Source organism: Dipteris shenzhenensis, chromosome 13, assembly GCF_047967505.1.
Source record: "Dipteris shenzhenensis isolate YYH24624 ecotype China chromosome 13, Dip_SZ_1.0, whole genome shotgun sequence".
In the NCBI taxonomy this organism is placed as follows: domain Eukaryota; kingdom Viridiplantae; phylum Streptophyta; class Polypodiopsida; order Gleicheniales; family Dipteridaceae; genus Dipteris; species Dipteris shenzhenensis.
Genome location: NC_141608.1, coordinates 43,543,067 through 43,563,795, shown reverse-complemented (window position 1 = coordinate 43,563,795; position 20,729 = coordinate 43,543,067). Strand labels below are relative to the sequence as shown.

The 20,729-nt window shown below is 40.6% G+C and overlaps 1 protein-coding gene across 2 annotated transcripts in view; it reads left to right on the top strand.

Annotated features, from left to right (window-relative positions):
- Positions 1-807, top strand: part of LOC147895441 (Spc97 / Spc98 family of spindle pole body (SBP) component) — a 78,457-nt gene extending 77,650 nt beyond the window's left edge. Inside the window, exon 22 of one of the 2 annotated variants that reach the window (XM_087383497.1) lies at positions 457-807. In XM_087383497.1, coding sequence (XP_087239623.1) covers positions 457-583 — 127 coding nt within the window. In that variant the 3' untranslated portion in view covers positions 584-807. The remainder of the gene's footprint in view (positions 1-456) is intronic. The other variant, XM_087383498.1, reaches the window with a different exon arrangement.
- The last annotated feature ends 19,922 nt before the right edge of the window (positions 808-20,729 follow it).

Sequence of the window (20,729 nt, the reverse complement as noted above, 5' to 3'; positions counted from 1 at the left end):
TGATGAAAAGATTGGATGCTTTTGTGGGACATTACTCGCGCGCTTTTGCAGTCAGTGGCTTTATTATTTCTTGTGTGGCGTTACATTTCAAACAAGAACTCCGGCTGAGATTCAGAATCATGTTCTGAGATACACTGTGTCTTCTTGTGCAACCAACACACGTTGTTTTGCATATTACACTAGTTTGATGCAAGTGTAGGGCACATTTGTTTCTTAGCCTTCTGTGGGTCCGTCGTGTGATAAAGATAAAGAGGGTGCCTAAATTGTTGGACAAGCATGAGATGTTCCAGTAACAAGCTCTTTAAAGGATTATGGTATTTGGCTGCATACTCTAGTTGGTTTTTTTCTTGGATCCACATGTATCCAAAGGGGGAATGAATGGTCCATTTTCGAGTATGTGAGGGGTTTGATCAACAGTTTGACATTGGAACTCTTAACTGATAATACTTTTTCCAGGAAAATTGAAGAGGAGTTCGACAAGGAGCTGAAGAAGCTTGTGCAGCTTTTAAGAAATGGTTCACAAACTGATCCCTACCTGGCACATTTAGCACATGGTCTGCAAGGCGTTGGGCAGGACTCTTGACTGCTTGATCTTCATTTGAGAGACATGTCTAATGCGCTTGCATCATACCTGTTAATTTTTAAGGTCATATGACCATACATATTTCTTGTTTACCTTGAGAGAACAAATTGTTGGATTATATCGTCACGAGTAGAGTTGAATTATGGTTCTGCTAATATATGTGGTTTGAGATGGCTTCTGCTAATATATGTGGTTTGAGATGGCTGCAGAATTTGACAATATTAGCTGAAATCCAGAGATATTTTCTTCATTGAAACCTTAATTTGCAAATTATTAGGCATGATGTTGTATGATAATTCAAAGAAAAGCTGTTAACTTCACCTACTTGTATGTCTTCACCTGTTAGTATGTCTTCTTTGCATATGCTGATTGTGTTGATCCTTGCTCAAGGTTTTGTTGAGGCAATCAAATTGATGACATAATGCCTTTATGCCTTAAGAAATGTGGACGTTCTTTGTTTTGATCGTTGCATATGTGGATTACCCATCTTGTTCACCTTTATAAAAGTTTTGTTCTATCAAATTTCTTTCTATAATGTATATTCGAGTTGTTTCATGCAACTTCCAGCTCCCTCAGGATCAGACAGGCTTATGTAGCCTTAACCAAATGAGGCTGGTGTAAGGGTTCTTACAGGAAGCCAGGGTCATCCTTAAGGTTGGCAAGACTTTTTAAGGCATTGAAGGCTGGTCAGTCAGGCCATTGTCAAATGGCCAAGGGAGCACAGCTCATTCTATTCTATATAGATCTGATGCAAGCTACTCACTCCCTAAAACTCTATCAAGGGACATCTGACAAATCTTTCAAAGCACGTCCTCTTTTTCAGTATCTTGGCTTGTGCTTGATGAAGTGAAAAATACAGGAACACAGAGAGAGCAAAGGAGCAACAGTGTGTTGCATATAGCCACACGGCAAATTAAATTACTGAACATAAAATGAGTATTAATCTTATATATTAGGCTTGCGTTTGTGATGTGGCACCAAACCCTTAAAAAAAACCCAACGCTGGAGGCAGCGAAAGCATTCCATTGTAAGATAAATTAAACTCTCCCTCCATGGAACTGATGTATCTATCGGTCTAGAAGTACATGGTTGCTAATGAACTGCGGTAGGATATACCCATCAAGGAAATGAGAACAACGGAGAAGACAGATTGCAATACAAAATGAACATCGACAAGTAGTGTTAAACCATCTAGAAGATTTCTTGTATTGCAATGAATGTTACGGAGCATCAAATAGAGTTTGTTGTCATTTCAACTTTCAAGAACTCATTGCATATGGTGAAGTATACAAAAACCTTTGATGAACTCTTCCTCAAACGAAGTAGTTTAATGATGTTGGTGAATGTGTTGCATGATGACGAAGGCATTATTACACTCCCAAAGCCTCAACACAAACCAAGTTTACTCGTGTTGCCTAATTAGTTGTGAAAGATGTGGCAAAAAGCAGTATTTCTTGGACTTTGTAAGAGTTGCATGTCATTGTTAAGAATGCAATAGCACTTTTTCGTTTGCAATTCGATTGCTATTATGTAAATATGGTAATTTGTACAAGTTGCTATATTGCACAGTGATTGCTTGCTTTCTATTTCATGTAGCATATTCTTGTGTCCCTCTGTATAGTTACCCCATGTATAGTAGTGACTGCCAATATATATATACTAGTCACTCTTATGTAGCTATACTTGATATTGTAAGAGATTGTAGGACGTAATTGATTGTTGCATAGCACCTCGATGCTATGCAACGCTAATTACTCTATTGCTATATGGCAGTGTATGCCAAGTCTAATATGGTAAGTAATACTATGCAGCAATTGCTATTATATTAAGCTTTACATAGAAATGGATGTTAAATAGTAGCTAACATTGATTGCTACAAAGCATTGAAATTGCAATATCACAATCATTGCTTTATGGCAACCTCCATGATATAGTAGTGACATCGCTCTATAACAATGAAATTGGTATGTAGTTGTGAAATTCTTGTAACAATGTCATCGCTTTATAGCAGTGAGATTGCATTGCTTTAAGGTAGTAGCTTTGCTCGATTTTTGTTTCTCAGGATGGTATCATCATGATTGCTTACTTGGGACAAGCTTGTTGCCTTGACTTTCTCGTACCTTGTTAGATGCTTGAAGTTTCCAATGAAATTGGTAATAGGGCAGCTAACTTGTACCATCTTTCATCAAAAGTTCATGAGGCCATATACTAGGCCTTGCCTTTCAGGCTAGCATAGATGTAGTAGGCACGTCATGATGGCATTTTCATCTTGTGATGGTGTCTTCTATTTTCATCCTTCGTACCCTAATTGCTCGCTCCCTTGTCTACCAACTTGTTATTTTAGACTTTAATTTTGTTGACGTTACACTTGTAAATAAATGGCATCATTTTCAAACACAAAGTTAAAAGTAGGTCTATTTCTAAATCGCCTAGGCTATTTCCCATACTTGGAGTAGAAAATACACAAGAGCTTATTGGAATTGAAATCACTTTAGGAGTAGAATCTTTTTAGAAGTTCTAGAAAATGGTTTTATTAAGCTTACTAAAAATAGCTTAGTCACCAAATTAGAGTAATCCCTTATTAGGCCTTTTATAATGAACGAAACCCCTTTTAAAAATTGGTGATGAGCTAACTTTGCTAAGAATTTTATAGTACCCCCAAACAACATCAAAATAGGTGACCATAGTGCATGAGATTACGGGTTACAATTGCAGCATCAACTTCTTATTCGGATGAAATCAATCGATCATCATTCTTGAGGTCAAAAAGTTGGCAAATACAACAAGTGTACACTTGCAACATAACAAATGGTTTTGAGATTGTAAGTAATGAACATCTAAGGCAATCAAAGAGAAAAAGCTTGATCAAAATTGTGAATTCATATCTTGTGTACAACTATTGTTTGTCTTTTATGGAAAATGCTTGCAATACAGAAAACAATTTTAATACTGCAAGTAATGAGAACACGTAAGCAATCACAAGGAAAGAGTGATCAAAATTGCAAATTTATCCTCAAATCTCCTCCTTATGCTCCTTATACTTATTATAGTAATCAAACACTTGTGTGGACATTGTGTCTTTTTTATTGTACAACATGTACTTTTTGCAAAAGCCATGTAGATCCTCTGCAAGATTCCATATATATAACCAAGGGGCTAGTCCTCTTATGAGATAGAAAGGATCTTGGTCATTGTCCCCAAGATTAAATGTGTTTGTATAGACATAGTTTTCCCAATCATTGTCTAGGCTTTTGTATCTCATGTCATCTCCCAACAGGATGTTTGTGTTATCAAAGTATCTGTGTTATACCCATATGGTGTCAAGGTTTTTTCAAAATAGCGGCATGATCTAGCATTGGTGAGACACCCTTGCAATATTAAAGAAATGAGATGGAGCCACCTCACAAAAATATTGGTTGTAGGGTGCTAGCTCACCACTCCTGTGAGTGCTAAAAGGGGCTATATGTTGTAGCACTTACATATTCCACGTATAAAGACGTATACATTCATATAGCACTCACATGGTGGCACTTACATAGTTTACCTATAGGAAAGTGTTATGATGATGCTAAGATGGACTATTCTCAATTGCCATGGCAAGGAAGGAGAAGCAATGATATAGTAGTCAATGATATGTAGTTATATAACAATCTAATGTCATAAAGCACTCATATAGCACTCTCATAGTCACCTAGCACTCTCACATAGCACTCTCATTGCACTTACATAGCACTCTCACAACACTCTTAATACATTAGATTTTGGAAATACTATCCATCATCACTTTCCTTTAAATACAATGATCAACATCATGTGCAAAGATGCTAGCATGGAAGAAGTCCGGATCAAGTTGCTCACACATAACATCAAGGAGGATGAATCAATGTGACAGCTGGAAGAGATTCAAGCATGCTTTTGAAGAATGAATGACTCTTATGCTTTCATACATTCATTATCCATGTACATTTACTTCAATGAGAGTGTTGTGTGTCCCATATGCCAAAATCCTTTCAATACCGCCAGTAGATATTATTATTTGAAATGCAAGCATCAATTTCACTTGGTATGCCTCATGAATACTATGAAAGTTAGAAGTGCTCGTGTTGCTTTGCAATGCTATGTGGCGCATCTATTATATGATATTTGTGTACTAGAACAACTTATAATACAAACCCCTATTTCTAAAATATACAAACTGAGCATTGAGCCATGGATGAGTTAAATTTTTTATATTACATTTTGGCATATATGAGGAATTGGATATATTTGAGCCACCAATGCATAGCAAATTTTGTAAAGACAAATGAATTTTTCATTTTTCCATTTTTGCAAGAACATATTGTAAAGACATGCGATTGTCTTTTCAAAAATCTCAACAATGCTATCAAGCATAGGATTATCATGCAAGGGTCCCTAGAAATTAAGCACTACCCACTTAGGGAGATCACCATGATTGGGTTCTCATCTTACATCACCAATATCCTTTTGTTCACATCACCAATATTATTCAAGATTCTTAGCCCTATTTAGTCACAAGCAATGCCTCATGACTCAATGCACAAACTTGTAGTTATCTAGCTATGCTTACTAGAACACTTACTGTAGGGCTGCAAGAGAACTTTCATCATGAGAGATTTCAAGTGAGGTATTGGAATCTAGCAATCTTCTCACCATTGCCAATTTGGGTTCACTAGTTGTTGGGTTCTGATGTTTGCAAACTATGCTTCCTTATTTCAAAACGTTCATAGTTTTTGAATTATGAAAGCATATTCTCAATTGGATTAGTGGAGAACTTGAAACACATTGTGTGATTGGAACCATTGCATTACAAATTTTTTTCCTCAACAATGCATGCTTGTGTGATGTGTGAGGACTATCACCTCAACAATATTCCTTTCAAACATCTTGTTCAGTCATACACCAAGCCATTCACACACTACCCATGCTTGGGTTTTAGTCTCCACCACATCACTTATCTCTTCAAAAGCTAGAATTTGCACCTACAAATTGTCTCATTGATAATTGGTTACAATTCTTGCAAGTGCTTGTAGTATGTCTCACAAAGATTGAGAAACTATAGGGCCGTTGATGTAGGTTGTATATCCCTAAATTTTTGTTATGGAAATTGTATTTATGATATATCTTGTTTTGGATATTATTATTTTTAGTCGAGTGCGACTATGGCAAAGTACTCCATAGGAGCGCACCGGACGCGGCGGGGGTCCTAGTGGATACTTTGTGTGGTTAGTTGGGGATGCCTGACTAGCTTGTGTTTTGCCATACTAGATGATCGGTATTGTGGGTGATTCCATGTTAATACTGATGTTGCTAGTATTATTGGTATTGTGCTTGATTATTGTGCTTTGAGCGCGGTTATGTTGGGATCGGTTGATTCGGTGATTCGTTCAATTGATTGTTAATAACTAATGTAATTGGCGGCTTGAGTACAGGTGATGGAACTCATAGCGAGGATTGGAGTAAGTGCGAGGGTACCGATCGAGGTGTCAGACAGTGCATTATATATGGCCATGGGCCAATTTTGTATTTGTTTAATTATTACAAGTTTGAGCAATATATATTTTGTTGAGGACATAAATCATTTTGGGCCCCAAGATGGCTATGTAAAGCAAATCCCTCATTTTTGGATGAGAGGGATAATTTTGGCTCCTTGGTGCTTTTATGAAAAATCATAAATACTCTAGATGAGGAAGCGTGAGCCACTCATCTAGGGGGGGGAGATTGTACCCATTGTGCTGTCATTTTCATGGTATGATTGCGTTCTCTTTCTCCAGTTGATTAAGTGGTGAATTTGTGTGAAAAGAATTACCTTCTGGTTTCAGTGGTATCAGAGCTTGGGTCACGCTCTTGTGAAGAAAAGAAAGTTTGAAGCTTCCTCGTGTGGATTCAAAAAGAAAGCCCACGGAAAGGGAAAAAAAAGATCACGAAGCTTTTAGAGGGTCACCGTCCTTTAGAGGGTCACCGTCTCGTGTGCGCAGACTCGAGAGCCAGAAGACTAGAGTACTTGGGATGCATTGACTCACTACGCACTGCAGTGAGCATTCCGATGCCTACGCACCCATCAATACCTCCATGCACCCACCTATAGCCCGCAATAGTTAAGAGGAGCCTAGAGCCCTCCACAGTCTGCGGCTCTTCTTGTGCAGCTCCTCAGCTAGCCGCGAAGTCGCCTCGGGACTCCAAGTTCTCTTGGTCTGCGTGTGCCCATCTGCAAAAAAATTCGCACCAGCCAGCGTTCGTGCAGTCAGCAGCTTCTAGAGACCATGGGACTTAGGAGTTCCCTCTACTCGAGCCCGTCCGCAGAGTACGGAGTCTGACACCCATAGTCTTTGGCAGTAGGCTCATCAATGCAACACTAGGAGTTGCACCAATCGAAATCTCTGCCTGCAAAACTATGAGCCGCCGCAGCCTGCTAGCCGTGTGATTTTCAAAAATAAAATAAAATATATCACCTCTGAGTCCACGCGCAGAGCAGACAAGCATTCGAGCAGTCCCATAATCTCTTGTCCTCCGTGTCCTACTCCTCTATCTGCACGCCTGCGTCAATGAAGTTTTAAATCACCGCCTCTCTACCCGATTGTCGCTCGGTGATTTTCAGACTCAAGAGCAGCCTCTATGAGCAGTTTTACGCGTGCAACGTTTTTTTTCTTTTTCAAGTCAAAGTTATCCTTTGACCATATATATGGAGCAAGGGTAAAGGACCTAAGGTTCAAAAAGGCCTCTAAGGAATTTGTTTTATAAAAAAAAAAAAAAAGAGAGAAGAGGAAATTCAACAAGACGATCGGAGCTCGCGACAAGGCGAAGACCATTGCCAAATCTGAGAAGCTTGAATCAAGAAGGTGATTGGAACCACGAATCACCGAGCAATTAATTGGAAATCAGTCGAGCGCAAGAGCAAAGACGACTACGAGCGACATCATCGATCACATATCCCCCACTCTAGTCCTTTCCACCTCCGATTAGAGAGTGAGATAAGTGATTTCTTTTGCTTTATATTTCATACACTTAGTATCTTCCGCTATCCATTTCTTACCATACACTCGAAACGCACTTTTTCCATCCGTTTAATTCTCATACACTTAGTATCTTTATTTTTCTCTGCTCCGCTTTATTTGTACTCATTGCATTATCATGGCGCATCAACCACAACCACCCACGCTCCAAGAGCAGTTAGATGCACTTCAGGCACAATTGGCCGATGAGCGTGAGCATAGGGAGAGATTGGAAAAGAAAATCAATGGTAAGAAAAGGAAAAGACATTCATCTGATGATGAGTCATCCGACAATGATACTATTATCAGGATAGTCAAAGCCACATTGAGAGCACAAAATTCGAGGAAGAAGAGTAAGATGAGTAGAAAAGTTTTCTCATTTCAAAATTTTGATGGAAAGAAAGAAGCACGCACTGTCTTGTCTTGGATCAATCAGCTAGATGATAATTTTTCGGGGGAGAAATTCTCCGAAAAAGATAAGATTAAATGTGCTGCAAATCATTTAGTAGAGAGTGCTGCACTTTGGTGGAACATCACTAAGCACAGTAAAAGGCGACCGAAATCTTGGAAGTCTTTTCAAAAGCTCATCAAGCGAGATTTCCTTCCCTCACATTTCAAAGCAAAAACTAGACAACAATGGGACACTTTCAGGCAGTTCGACAAGGAAACGATCTCCACATATACTGATAGATTTTGGCAAACGTTGATCCAATTACAGTCTTTAGAGAAAATTAATGAGCGCGATCAATGAAGGAAGTGTGTGGCAGGTCTAAAGTCTAAGCTGAGAGCCGAGATTAACATGTTTCATCCTCGCTCACTGAGCTCAGCAATTTCTCTTGCAATGAATTGTGAAACGAAGAATGGGATCCCAAAAGAAGGAAAAGATCAGGAATGGCATGTACCCTTCCATAAAAAAAAGAGATTTGATAAAAAGCCCTTCTTTAAATCTAAAAATGGTTTTGTACCACAGAAGACAGATTCTTCTTCGAAGCCAAACGGTGGGACTTTTCCGAAGAAAGAAATAAGGTGTTTCAAGTGCAACAAGCTGGGACACATAGCCCAGTGTCTTGAAAGAAAGAAGACCTCGACAGCGAAAGTGCACATGATTGACGACGAAGTAGCCAAGCAAGAGGGAGGTAAGCATAATTGTCATGCTCTTCTAAAGATGAAAGGTTTCATTAATGGCAAAGAAGTTGTTATTTTGCATGACGATGGTAGTACACATGATTTCATTTCGGAAAGAACCTTAGCAAAGCTAAACCTAGAGTCTTTCCCATCTAACTATAAGGTCAAAGCTGCTTTTACCAAAACAAAGTACAATTGTACTAGAGAAGTCAAGAATCTTGAAATCTCAATCAAACCCTACAAGGATACACGAGACTTTTTAGTGGCACCCCTATAGGGAGTGGACATCATCTTAGGAATGCCATGGAGGCATCAATACAATCCTAAGATAGATTACGGTTCACATCAGATGTGGATTGACAAGGACATATAAGAAATATGTCTGAAAAGCTCAATGAAATCTGAGGTCAGTCCTTTACTCAACCACACACAAGCTAAAAGAGCAATTAGAAAACGTGAGAAGACATATCTTATTTTGGTGAATACGGTTACGGCTACTCAGCCAAACACTAAGCCTACACACCAAAAATTTCTTTCTCAATTTTTTGATTGTTTCTTAGAGGATTTACCGCCTGGACTACCATGTTCTCGACCGGAAGATCATATGATAGAAATCCTACCGGGCAACACTCCACCTTGCAAAGCTCCTTATAGAGTCAACCAGCTAGAGCAAAAGGAAATACAAAAGCAAGTGGAGGAACTGATAAAGAGAGGATTGATAAGACCCAGCAGTTCTCCTTATGGAGCACGTGTCTTATTAGTCAAAAAGAAAAATGGAACCTATCGAATGTGCATAGACTATCGTGCACTGAACAAAATCACAGTGAAGAACAGATATCCAATCCCTAGGATTGATGATCTTTTGGACAAATTGAAAGGGGCCAAGGTAGCAGTAAGATAGATCTCAAATCCGGCTATCATCAAGTTTGTATGGTAGAAGATATATACAAGACTGCTTTTAGAACTCAAACGAGACATTATGAGTTCTTAGTTATGCCTTTTGGGCTAACTAATGCTCCAGCTACTTTTAGTAGGATGATGAACCGAATCTTTCTTAAACACCAAGATTGTGTGGTAGTATTTTTCGATGATATTCTGGTGTTTAGCAAAGATGTTGAGGAGCATAAAGAACATCTGAAGCTAGTCTTTTCACTCTTGAAAGAAAATCAATTGTACATAAATCCTAAAAAGAGCAGTTTCTTTTAAGATCAGATAGAGTATTTGGGTCACATTGTATCCATCAATGGGATTCAAGTAGATCCAAAGAAGATTGAGTGCATAGTCACATGGCCTAAACCCTGAGATATACATGAATTGAGATCATTCTTGGGATTGTGTAGCTTTTACAGAAAGTTTGTCAAGAATTTCGCATACATTGCATATCCATTGACAGACCTTCTTAGGAAAGCTAAGCATTTCTTATGGACCGAGCGTCAAGATAAATCTTTTACAACTTTGAAAGAAGCTCTCACACAAGCTCCTGTGTTGCAATTACCCGATTTCTCTAAACCATTCTTTGTTGTCGTAACTGATGCTAGTGGATATGGAATTGGAGCCGTACTTATGCAAGATGGACATCCAATAGCATATGAGAGCCAAAAATTAAAACCAGCAGAATGCAATTATAGCACATATGATAAAGAATCAACCACTGTTGTTCATGCCTTACAAATGTGGAAACATTATTTGATGGGATTTGAGTTTCTTATCAAAACTGATCAGCAAAGTATCAAGCATTTGTTGACTCAGCCACATATCCGATAGGCACATCAAGTGGGCATAATTTATACAGAGTTTTCAGCCCATGATTCAGTATCAACCTAGAAAGGAAAATGTAGTTGCTAATGCTCTTAGTAGAAAGCTAAGTATTAATCACATCACTGCTATAGAGACCTAGCCTTTTGAAGGTATGAAGAATTCTTATCAAGGGGATCCAGACTTTTCCGATATATGGAACAAATTAGAAAATAACAACTGGAATCCTATGTTGGACTATTCATGCAATGATGGATACCTCTTTTATCAAAAGAAATTATGCATCACTCGACCCTCTAGACAAATTGTAATGGAGGAAATGCACCAACCACCATATATGGGACATAGGGGAGTGACTGCCACTTTACAAGTGATAGCAAGAGAATTCCATTGGCCTACTATAAGAAAAGATGTGGCTAAGTTTGTAGCCGAATGCATCACTTGTCAGAAGATCAAGAGTTACAAAGGCAAGACCCTAGGATTGCTTATGCCTTTGCCTATTCCTACGCAACCTTGGGAACAAATTGTTACATATCAATGCTCCACTCTCGTGTAACTACGCGGGAACCAGCTAACTCTACTTGTAAGCCCCCCATATGAGGAGAAGGCATTTGAGTAGCTCGGTTATCCGGTAGGTCCTGGTTTGGACACCAGATGGGGGCCATGTGTGAATTGATGGCTGGATGGCTTCAAATAGAGTTGGCACACCGCCAACTAGGCTACATGCAAGTGCGGGAAGGCATCCCATGACTAACTGCACTGAGGGTAGACGGAGCATTTCTCGGGGCAGCCCACTCTTGGGTTACGGGGCCCGTTTGGAGCCTCAGATGATCCCCGATGGCTCTGGGCTAAACGGTGTCAATGGTCAGTTGCTCTATTTTGTGCACCGGTTCTATCGTGTGGTCAGTGGCCTATTTTGGGACCGACCCCCAGTCGGCCGTTTTGGGTGGACTGGGTGGATCACCCAATTGGCTCTAACTGACTACTTATGGTGGCTATATAAGAGCAAGCCCATGAAGCCCATTTCATCACTGGCTACGGCAACCCTGATTCCTTAGCATCCAGCCTCTGTCTTCTACTGTTTCCAGCTCGCCATCGAAGCTTCTTTCATAGGAGCGCACAACGGGGAGGTAGTGCCATCTATTGTATCAGTTTTACAGTAATCAAAATTTTGATTCTCCATACTATCTGTTTTCTCTCTTGCGTACGAGATCATGTTATTTATTGAGCACAGACATTGTATTGTTTTCTTACATGGTATCAGAGCCTGGACTCTAGCAAGAAGATTTGGTAGTGTGTTTCTGTTTGCGAGTAGATTGTGAGAGATGGCCCAGCCCACAAGACTGTGAATCCCACCGTTCGGCGAAAGCGAAAAGATGGACGGCACTAACTACCCACTCTGGAAGTTCAAGATGAAGACCATCTTAAGCGCATACGAGCTTTGGGATACTGCTACTGAGGTGGACCTGAAATCGGTTCTGAGACCGAGAATCTGGCCAATGCAGCACAACAGATAGTACCAACTGCGGATGAGATTCTTGCGCAGATAAGAAGAAATGCAGATGCGCTGTGTTCTATTGTCTGCAGTGTAAGTGATTTTGTCATGGCGTTAATTCAACATGTCACCACAGCGGAGGAGGCATGGACGGTCTTGAAAAATCAGTACGAGACCACGAATCAGACGTGGATTCAGAATCTGGAGACTCAACTCGCGAACAAAAAATTGTCTGAGTCTGAAGCGGCAGAGAAGTTTATCACCAGGGTGAAGAATATGTGCGATTAGATGATTGCGATTGGCATCACCATCACTAGCGAGAATCTAGCACGAAGGTGCACACAGATTCTCCCACCAAAGTATGATGGTCTTGTTACAGCGCTGAATACGTAGAATAGAAATCCGCCCCTCAACTTTGAGGATTTCAGCGCAATGCTTCTAGAGGAGGAGATGCGTCAAAAGACGAGGACTAGAGAAGATTCGGCTTTCTACGCTGGATCAAAGAAAGGTAAGGGTAAGGACTCTGGTAACCCATCTTCTTCTGATGATAAAAAGAGAAAGAAGAAGATCAAGTGCTTCTATTGCAACAAGGCAGGGCACAAGCAGAATGAATGCCGGAAGAAGATTGCAGATGAGAAGAACGGAGTAAAGAAAGAGTCCAGCAACAATGCACAGGCAGTACCCGTAGAGCTAATCGTAGCAATTGAGGAGATTTGCACGGAGGCAGTTCATAAACCTACAGATGAACTGTGGATTATTGACAGTGGTGCATCGCGCCACATGACAGTCGGAAGGATTGGTATACCTCTCTACAGTCGGTAGGGAATGACATCTTGGTAGCAGTCGGCAATGATGCAAAATGTCTAGGAAAAGGAAAAGGTACGATTGATCTCAAGTCAGATGGAGTTGTAAAACAGTTGTCCGATGTTCTTTATGTGCTAGATATCAAGAGGAACTTGTTGTCCGTTTCTGGGATCACGGATCAGGACCTCAAAGTTCACTTCGATAAGAATGGCGCACAGATTTTGGATCTTCAAGGGAAGGTCGTTGGTAAAGGTACACGACACAACAACATCTACGAACTCTTAGCTTTCAGTGCTCGAGCGGATGTGAAGAACACTAAGCTGTGGCATGAGAGGTTTGGTCATCTAAACCTTAGTTCTTTAAAGGAGATGCATAGAAGTGGAATGATTGCAGACCTACCAGAAATTGCAGATTTGCCCGATGTATGTGAAGCTTGCATGATGGACAAGCAGCATCAGCATCCCTTTCCTAAAGAGGCCAGCAGGGCAAAGGCTCCTCTAGAGCTCGTTCACACGGACCTCTGCAAAAAGATGGAGACGGAAGCTTTGGGTGGTTCCTGCTACTTCATGACACTGATCGACGACTACAGTAGAAGGATATGGATATACTTCATGAAGACTAAAGACGAGGCTTTTAGTAAGTTCAAGGAATGGCATGTAATGGTCGAGAAAGAATCGGGGAGGAAGGTGAAGAAGTTGAGATCAAACAGAGGTGGAGAGTTCACATCAATTGAATTCGAGAGTTACTGCAAAAGTCACGGGATCAAGAGGCAGAAACCCTCGCCACATACATCACAGCAAAATGGAGTAGCAGAGCACAAGATGCGCGTCATCTGCGAAATGGGCAGGAGTATGATGAAAGGGAAAGATTTGCCAAAGACTTTCTGGGCTGAAGCATGTAACACTGCAGTTTACATTCTAAATCGTAGCTACGTGAAGGCTGTGAATGTGGGATGACTCCACTGCAGGCCTTTTTTGGTAAGAACCTTCAGTTGCACATTTCAGAGTTTTTGGATGTGACTGTTTTGTGCATGTCCCTGATGCTAACAGGACCAAATGGAAACCGAAGAGCCGGAAGTGTATTTTCTTGGGCTACAATGAAGAGGCAAAGGGTTACCGTCTCTATAACCCTGTTACCAAGAAGGTAATTGTAAGTCGTGATGTGGTCTTCTCAGAACAGCTGCATCAATTGGAGGAGGATGCTTCCTTCCCAGACAACCAGGACTAGGATATCCATCCAGTACAACCACCAACAGCAGACTGAACTCCCCCAACGGTGCTTGGGAGGATTCAAGATAAAGAAGAGGAAGAAGAGCCTACAGAACCACAATGGCAATAGCCATTCCCGAAGTGGGTAAAGCAGCTTTTGGACGGCAGAGAACCTCCAGCCATTGAGGAGGAACCATCCAAACACCACCGGTCCAAGAGATTAGAGGAGCAAAGAAGGGCGCAGGAACACTTGGTCAACTACGCTTTGATGACAGAGGTGATCTGTGCGAACCCAAGTGTCTTGAAGAGGCACAGGGTAATGATAGGTGGATGGAGGCTATGCAGTCAGAGTATGGCTCCATAATGAAGAACAACACTTGGGACCTTGTGGATCGACCACCAAAATGCAAGGTAATCGGCACCAAGTGGGTGTACAAGACCAAGTACAAGTCCGACAGCACGTTGGATAAGTACAAGGCTTGGCTCATGGCAAAAGGATTCGCACAGGTACATGGTTTTGATTATCAGGATACTTTTGCTCCCACAGCTCGACTAACCACAATTCGCAATGTTTTGGCTTTAGCTACCCAGGGAAGTTGGCCCGTGTTTCAGATGGATGTAAAATCCACCTTTCTGAATGGAGATCTCAAGGAGGAGGTATACATGGAACAACCACCAGGTTTTGAGATCCCCGGTTCAGAAGGTAAAGTCTATAAACTGAAGAAGGCACTTTACGGGCTGAAACAGGCCCCATGAGTGTGGTACCAGTGAATTGATGCCTACTTTCTACAAACCGGTTTCAGGAGGAGCCCATCTGATGCAAATTTGTATATCTTCAGAGAAGGAGGCAAGTGTATGATCATGGTCCTTTATGTGGACGACCTTGTCATAATAGGGAACCATGAAGAGAAGATCTCACAGACAAAGCATTTGCTAGGAAGAGAGTTTGAAATGATAGACCTCGGGGACTCAGACCTCGGACTCTGATGCATTTCGGTTTGGAGATTGAAGTTTGGCAAGAGCCGAAATAGATCTTCATTTCACAGTTGAAGTATGCTGGAGAGATATTGAAGCATTTGGCATGGCTGAGTGCAAGACAGTTAGTACCCCGGTGGACGAAGCAAAGTACAGAAGGCTTGTGGGTAGCTTGATTTACCTGTGCAACACACGGCCGGACATGAGCTTTGCGACTGGTATACTAAGCAGGTTTTCTAATAAGCCCCGAGAGAACCATTGGTGGAGGGCAGGGATGCGGGTGCTGAAATACATCAAAGGCACACTTGATTATGGCATCACCTATACCAAGGGCAACATCTTGACCGGATTCTGTGACTCGGGTTGGGCAGGAGATGTGGACAGTAGGAGATCAGTGACAGGTTACTGTTTCTCACTTGGATCTGGAGTTGTGTCATGGGTTAGCAAGAAGCAACCCACAGTTGCTCTTTCTTCTACCGAGGCTGAGTACAAATTAGCATGCTTTGCTTCTTGCGAGGCAGTGTGGTTGAGGAGGATTTTAGGGGACATGGGTGCAGTGCAGAACAAGCCTACGTAGTTATCATGTGACAATCAGAGTTGCATGGCGATTGCAAAGAACCTTGTGTTCCACGCTCGCACAAAACACATTGAGATTCAATATCACTTTGTACGCGAGCTCATCATGGATGGAGAGGTTGATTTGATGTACTGTTCGACTACAAAGAATGCTGCGGACATCTTCACGAAGGCTCTTGGAAGAGACTTGCTGGAGAGGCATCTTCATCGACTTGGCATTGGGCCGAAAAAGTAAGTTCACTTGCGGGTGGACATTGAGGGGGGGTGTTAGATATCAATGCTCCACTCTCATGTAGCTACGCGGGAACAAGCTAACTCTACTTGTAAGACCCCCATATGAGGAGAAGGCATTTGAGTAGCTCGGTTATCCGCCGGTAGGTCCTGGTTTGGACACCAGATGGGGGCCATGTGTGGCTTGATGGCTGGACGGCTTCAGATAGATTTGGCACACCACCAACTAGGCTACATGCAAGTGCAGGAAGGCATCCCATGGGTGACCGCACTGAGGGTAGATGGAGCATTTCTCGAGGCAGCCCACTCTCGGGTTGCAGGGCCCGTTTGGAGCCTCAGATGATCTCGGATGGCTCTCGGCCGAATGGTAATTGTAGGTCTGTTGCTCTATTTTGCGCACCGGTTCTATCGTGTGGCCGGTGGCCTATTTTGCCGACCCCCAGTCGACCGTTTTGGGTGGACTGGGTCGGTCACCCAATTAGCTCTAACCGACTACTTGTGGTGGCTTTATAAGAGCAAGCCCGTGAAGCCCATTTCATCACTGGCTACTGCAACCCTGATTCCTTAGCATCCAGCCTCCGTCTTCTACTGTTTCCAGCTCGCCATCAAAGCTTCTTTCACAGGAGCACATGGCTAGGAGGCAGCGCCATCTATTGTATCAGTTTTACAGTAATCAAATTTTTGATTCTCCATACTATCTGTTTTCTCTCTTGCGTATGAGATCCTGTTATCTATTGAGCACAGACGTTGTATTGTTTTCTTACACAAATATCTATGGATTTCATAACAGGTTTTCCTACTACAGCGAATCAAAATGATATGATTTGGACGATAATAGATCACTTTAGTAAGCAAGCTTATTTCATCCCATGCAAGAAGACTTTAATAGCTCAGCAAGATGCACATTTATTCATCAAGCATATCTTTGTTCATCATGGCTTGCCAAAGATTATAGTGTCTGATCAAGATTCAGAGTTTTGCAGTAATTTCTGGACTGCATTATTTCATAATCTAGGCACTAAATTAGACTTCTCATCAGCTTTTCATCTAGAATCGAATGGACAAACTGAAGTTACAAACAATACTATTCTGGATATGATAAGAGCTTATGCAGGAAGTCAACCAAAGACTTGGGACAAATACATTCATCTCGTATAGTTTGCTTATAATAATACTCCTCATTCTGCAACTGGAAGAGCACCCTTTGAGATTATCTATGGGAAGGTTTTACCTATTCCTATCACATGATTGACCCATAGAGTGGAAGAAACAGATGCATTTACCCATGATTATCAAAATATTCTCAAAAAAGTTCAAGAAGCGATTGCAATAGCTCAAGAGAAGTACACAAAACAAGCTAATAAGAAACGGAAACACATGCTTTTTAAAGAAGGCGATTATGTACTTCTTCGGATTGAGAAAAGAAGATTGAAGAGTGTTGAGAAATGGCCAGTAATCAAGATGTCACCATGTTTTTATGGACCATTCAAGGTGATTCAGAAAATCAATGATCTAGCTTATAGGCTTGAATTACCTGATAATTGGAAAATACATAAGGCTTTCCATATCAGCCTCTTAAAGCCCTTCAAAGGACGTTTACCTATTCATCCCATCTATGAAGAGGCTCCATTGATTGTTGATGAAGAATAAATTCTAGAACCCGAATGCATTGTTGATCATCAACAGACCTGGACCCGAAAAGGAAATGTCTATACTAAATACTTGCTCAAATTTAAGAACCATCCAAGAGAAGATGCTTAGTGGATGCCTGAGCGGTTCTTTTGAACTTTCCCAGACCTCCTTAGTTCCTATAATCGAACACGCAACTGAGGTCAGTTGCAATCCAAGCAAGAGGGATGTTACTGAAATGATATTTATGATATATCTTGTTTTGGACATTATTATTTTTAGTCGAGTGTGACTATGGCAAAGTACTCCATCGGAGCACACCGGATGCAGTGGGGTTCCTAGTGGATACTGTGTGTGGTTAGTTGGGGATGCTTGACTAGCTTGTGTTTTGCCATACTAGATGATTGGTATTGTGGGTGATTCCATGTTAATACTGATGTCGCTAGTGTTATCGGTATTGTGCTTTGAGCGCGGTTATGTTGGGATCGGTTGATTCGGTGATTTGTTCAATCGATTGTTAATAACTAATGTAATTGGCGGCTTGAGTACAGGTGATGGAACTCATAGCAAGGATTGGAGTTAGTGTGAGGGTACCGATCGAGGTGTCGCACAACGCATTATATATGGCCATGGGCCAATTTTGTATTTGTTTAATTATTACAAGTTTGAGCAATATATATTTTGTTGAGGACATAAATCATTTTGGGCCCCAAGATGGCTATGTAAAGCAAATCCCTCATTTTTGGATGAGAGGGATAATTTTGGCTCCTTGGTGCTTTTATGAAAAATCATAAATACTCTAGAAGAGGAAGCGTGAGCCACTCATCTAGGGGGGGAGATTGTACCCATTGTGCTGTCGTTTTCATGGTGTGATTGCATTCTCTTTCTCCAGTTGATTAAGTGGTGAATTTGTGTGAAAAGAATTACCTTCTGGTTTCAATTTTCCCAACAAGTCACAAACCTAGCCATTTTGAATAACTAGGTTTTTAATCCCCATGCTAATCCTTGAGGATAAAATCAAGGCTATAATAGTAGAGTGGAAAATTCTAGATGGTGGGGTGGTTTTCAAGACTTGAATTTGAGAAGGTATGTGAGATGTTTCAATGATATATGTAGAGAAGATATGACACATCTAGGAAACAAAGAACATACGGTACATATTAACACATCTAGATAGTGAAGACTAGACAATAACCATGAATATTTTGCTTAGATTTCCATATAAACCAGGTTTCATGACTCGTCTTTCATAGGGTTCAAAAACCTAATCGGGGAAATTTTCTTTTTTTTGGGTAAAAACTTAAGATTAAAAACCTTTAGTCTAAAAAATTGTAATTAAGATAGAAAATCTCAATCTTTTCTTTTGTATTCTATGTATGCTAAACTAAATTCATATCCTCTATTGTAGATCAAATCACTAATTAGTACAAATAAAATTTGAAATTTATGCATGGGAATCCACATTTGACGAGTTCACACCATCAAGTTCATGGAACTCCACTCGTATGCTCTTGTCTTGATGACATCTAACAAGTTGCAAATGGTATGCATATTCACACCATCAAGTTCAAGTACCTCCACTCGTATACTCTAGTCTCCATGACATCTAACAAGTTGCAAATGGTATGCGTATGTAGACCACTCAAGTTCACACCATCAAGTTCATGTAACTCCACTTATATGCTCTAGTATCTATGACATCTAACAAATTGCAAATGGTATGCATATCCACATTTATAATATAGAAAAATATGCTCATGGATAACATGTCAACTATGGTGGATTAGAAAGGCCTATGCATTCTTAATACCATGTCCAAGAGGATTATAAACTACACTCATATGAGCAAGAGAAAAGAGAGTCCTAAATAGCCCTCATCAAGACACAACACAAATAAATTCATCTACTACACTATCACATAAGAAATCTAAGAAACCAATTCTATCCTTAATCATGATCCACCTGTTCACCTCGGTGATAGACATGGCATCATGTGATAGTAATGTACTTTAGATGTGTCACTTGCATTGACCAAATTCCAAGCTAAAGAGGAAGGAGAAACCTTTGTTTGTCAATAAGATCTTGGACCATCATTGGCACTATGACAAAACTAGGTTTCAGAGGTGGACACAAAGTCATTGCTATAAACTATACTTTGTTATCATTACATGATCACACGTGCTCTTTTGAGCTTCAAATACTAGAAAATGAAAAAATTTGTACTAAACACGCATATGCTAAAATGAATTAGAGTCCAAGTAAGTCTATTCCATAGATAAATCTTGTGTGCATGAAGAATAACATTCTTCTAAGCTATGATCCTTCTACATGTATTTTTGTAACATCATTTTTTTATGTGTCTAAAGCTCAAATCAAGATTTCATCTAAAGTTGCATATTCCTCTTTGAATGATAAAACACTTGCTATTCTAGATGGCCCTTTGCACTCCTCATCAGACATTGGCATCTGGCATAGCATCCATGCAGGTTAATTGAGAGATTTTTTCTATCTGTGCAGTGCTATTGCTTCCAGATGTAAACCTATTTACTAGCATTGTTTGCCTCCTAGTTTTGCAAGAAGACTCTTCCAATTCTTAGTGCATTTGTGGATGCTCTCTTGTAGCATATGCAAAGTAGCTCATTGGTATTAGTTCCCTCAAGATGGATAGGGCTTACATTGCATGCGACTTGTCGCTCAATGAAAATGGAGGTGCTAGGTGTGTGTGCTCCCATGTGCACAACCCCACCATCTTATATGTTTTGCAAACTTATGTTCAAAGAAGGATCAATGATTGGTTCTTGGCTACATACAAACTATCACCGCTGATGCTATAAAATAGATGGTGTTAGGGTGTCATGTTGGTCCCTCCATCGGATACTCAAAGGGTATGTTCTTTTATCGCTACTTCATCACTCAGATGTACCCCATATTATCACTTTGTTTCACTTGTGCATGTTAACCAATTTGCCTTTTGCCTTTTGCCATCTTGAACTTGTTTTGAAGCACTATTATAGCTTTTTAGCACCTTTTCTACACTTTTTAGCACTTTATTGAGGCAATTTAGCACTTTTGAGCACTTGTAGGAAATTCAAGATAATACCAAGGAGTATTTTATCACACTTCAGCTTCCCTTAGCACTTCTAAGCACTCTTGTGGCACTTTCTCTGAGTATTTAGCACCTTTTTATCATGTCTTCACTTTTTTCTCTTTTTTTTAAGTTTTGACACTTTTTCGCACTTCTTGAAACTTCTTAACAGCACTAAGCACTTTTTTGAGGCTTTAACTCTTATGGAATAAGCTAGGGCTCTTTAGCACCTTTTCAACACTATTTTTGCACA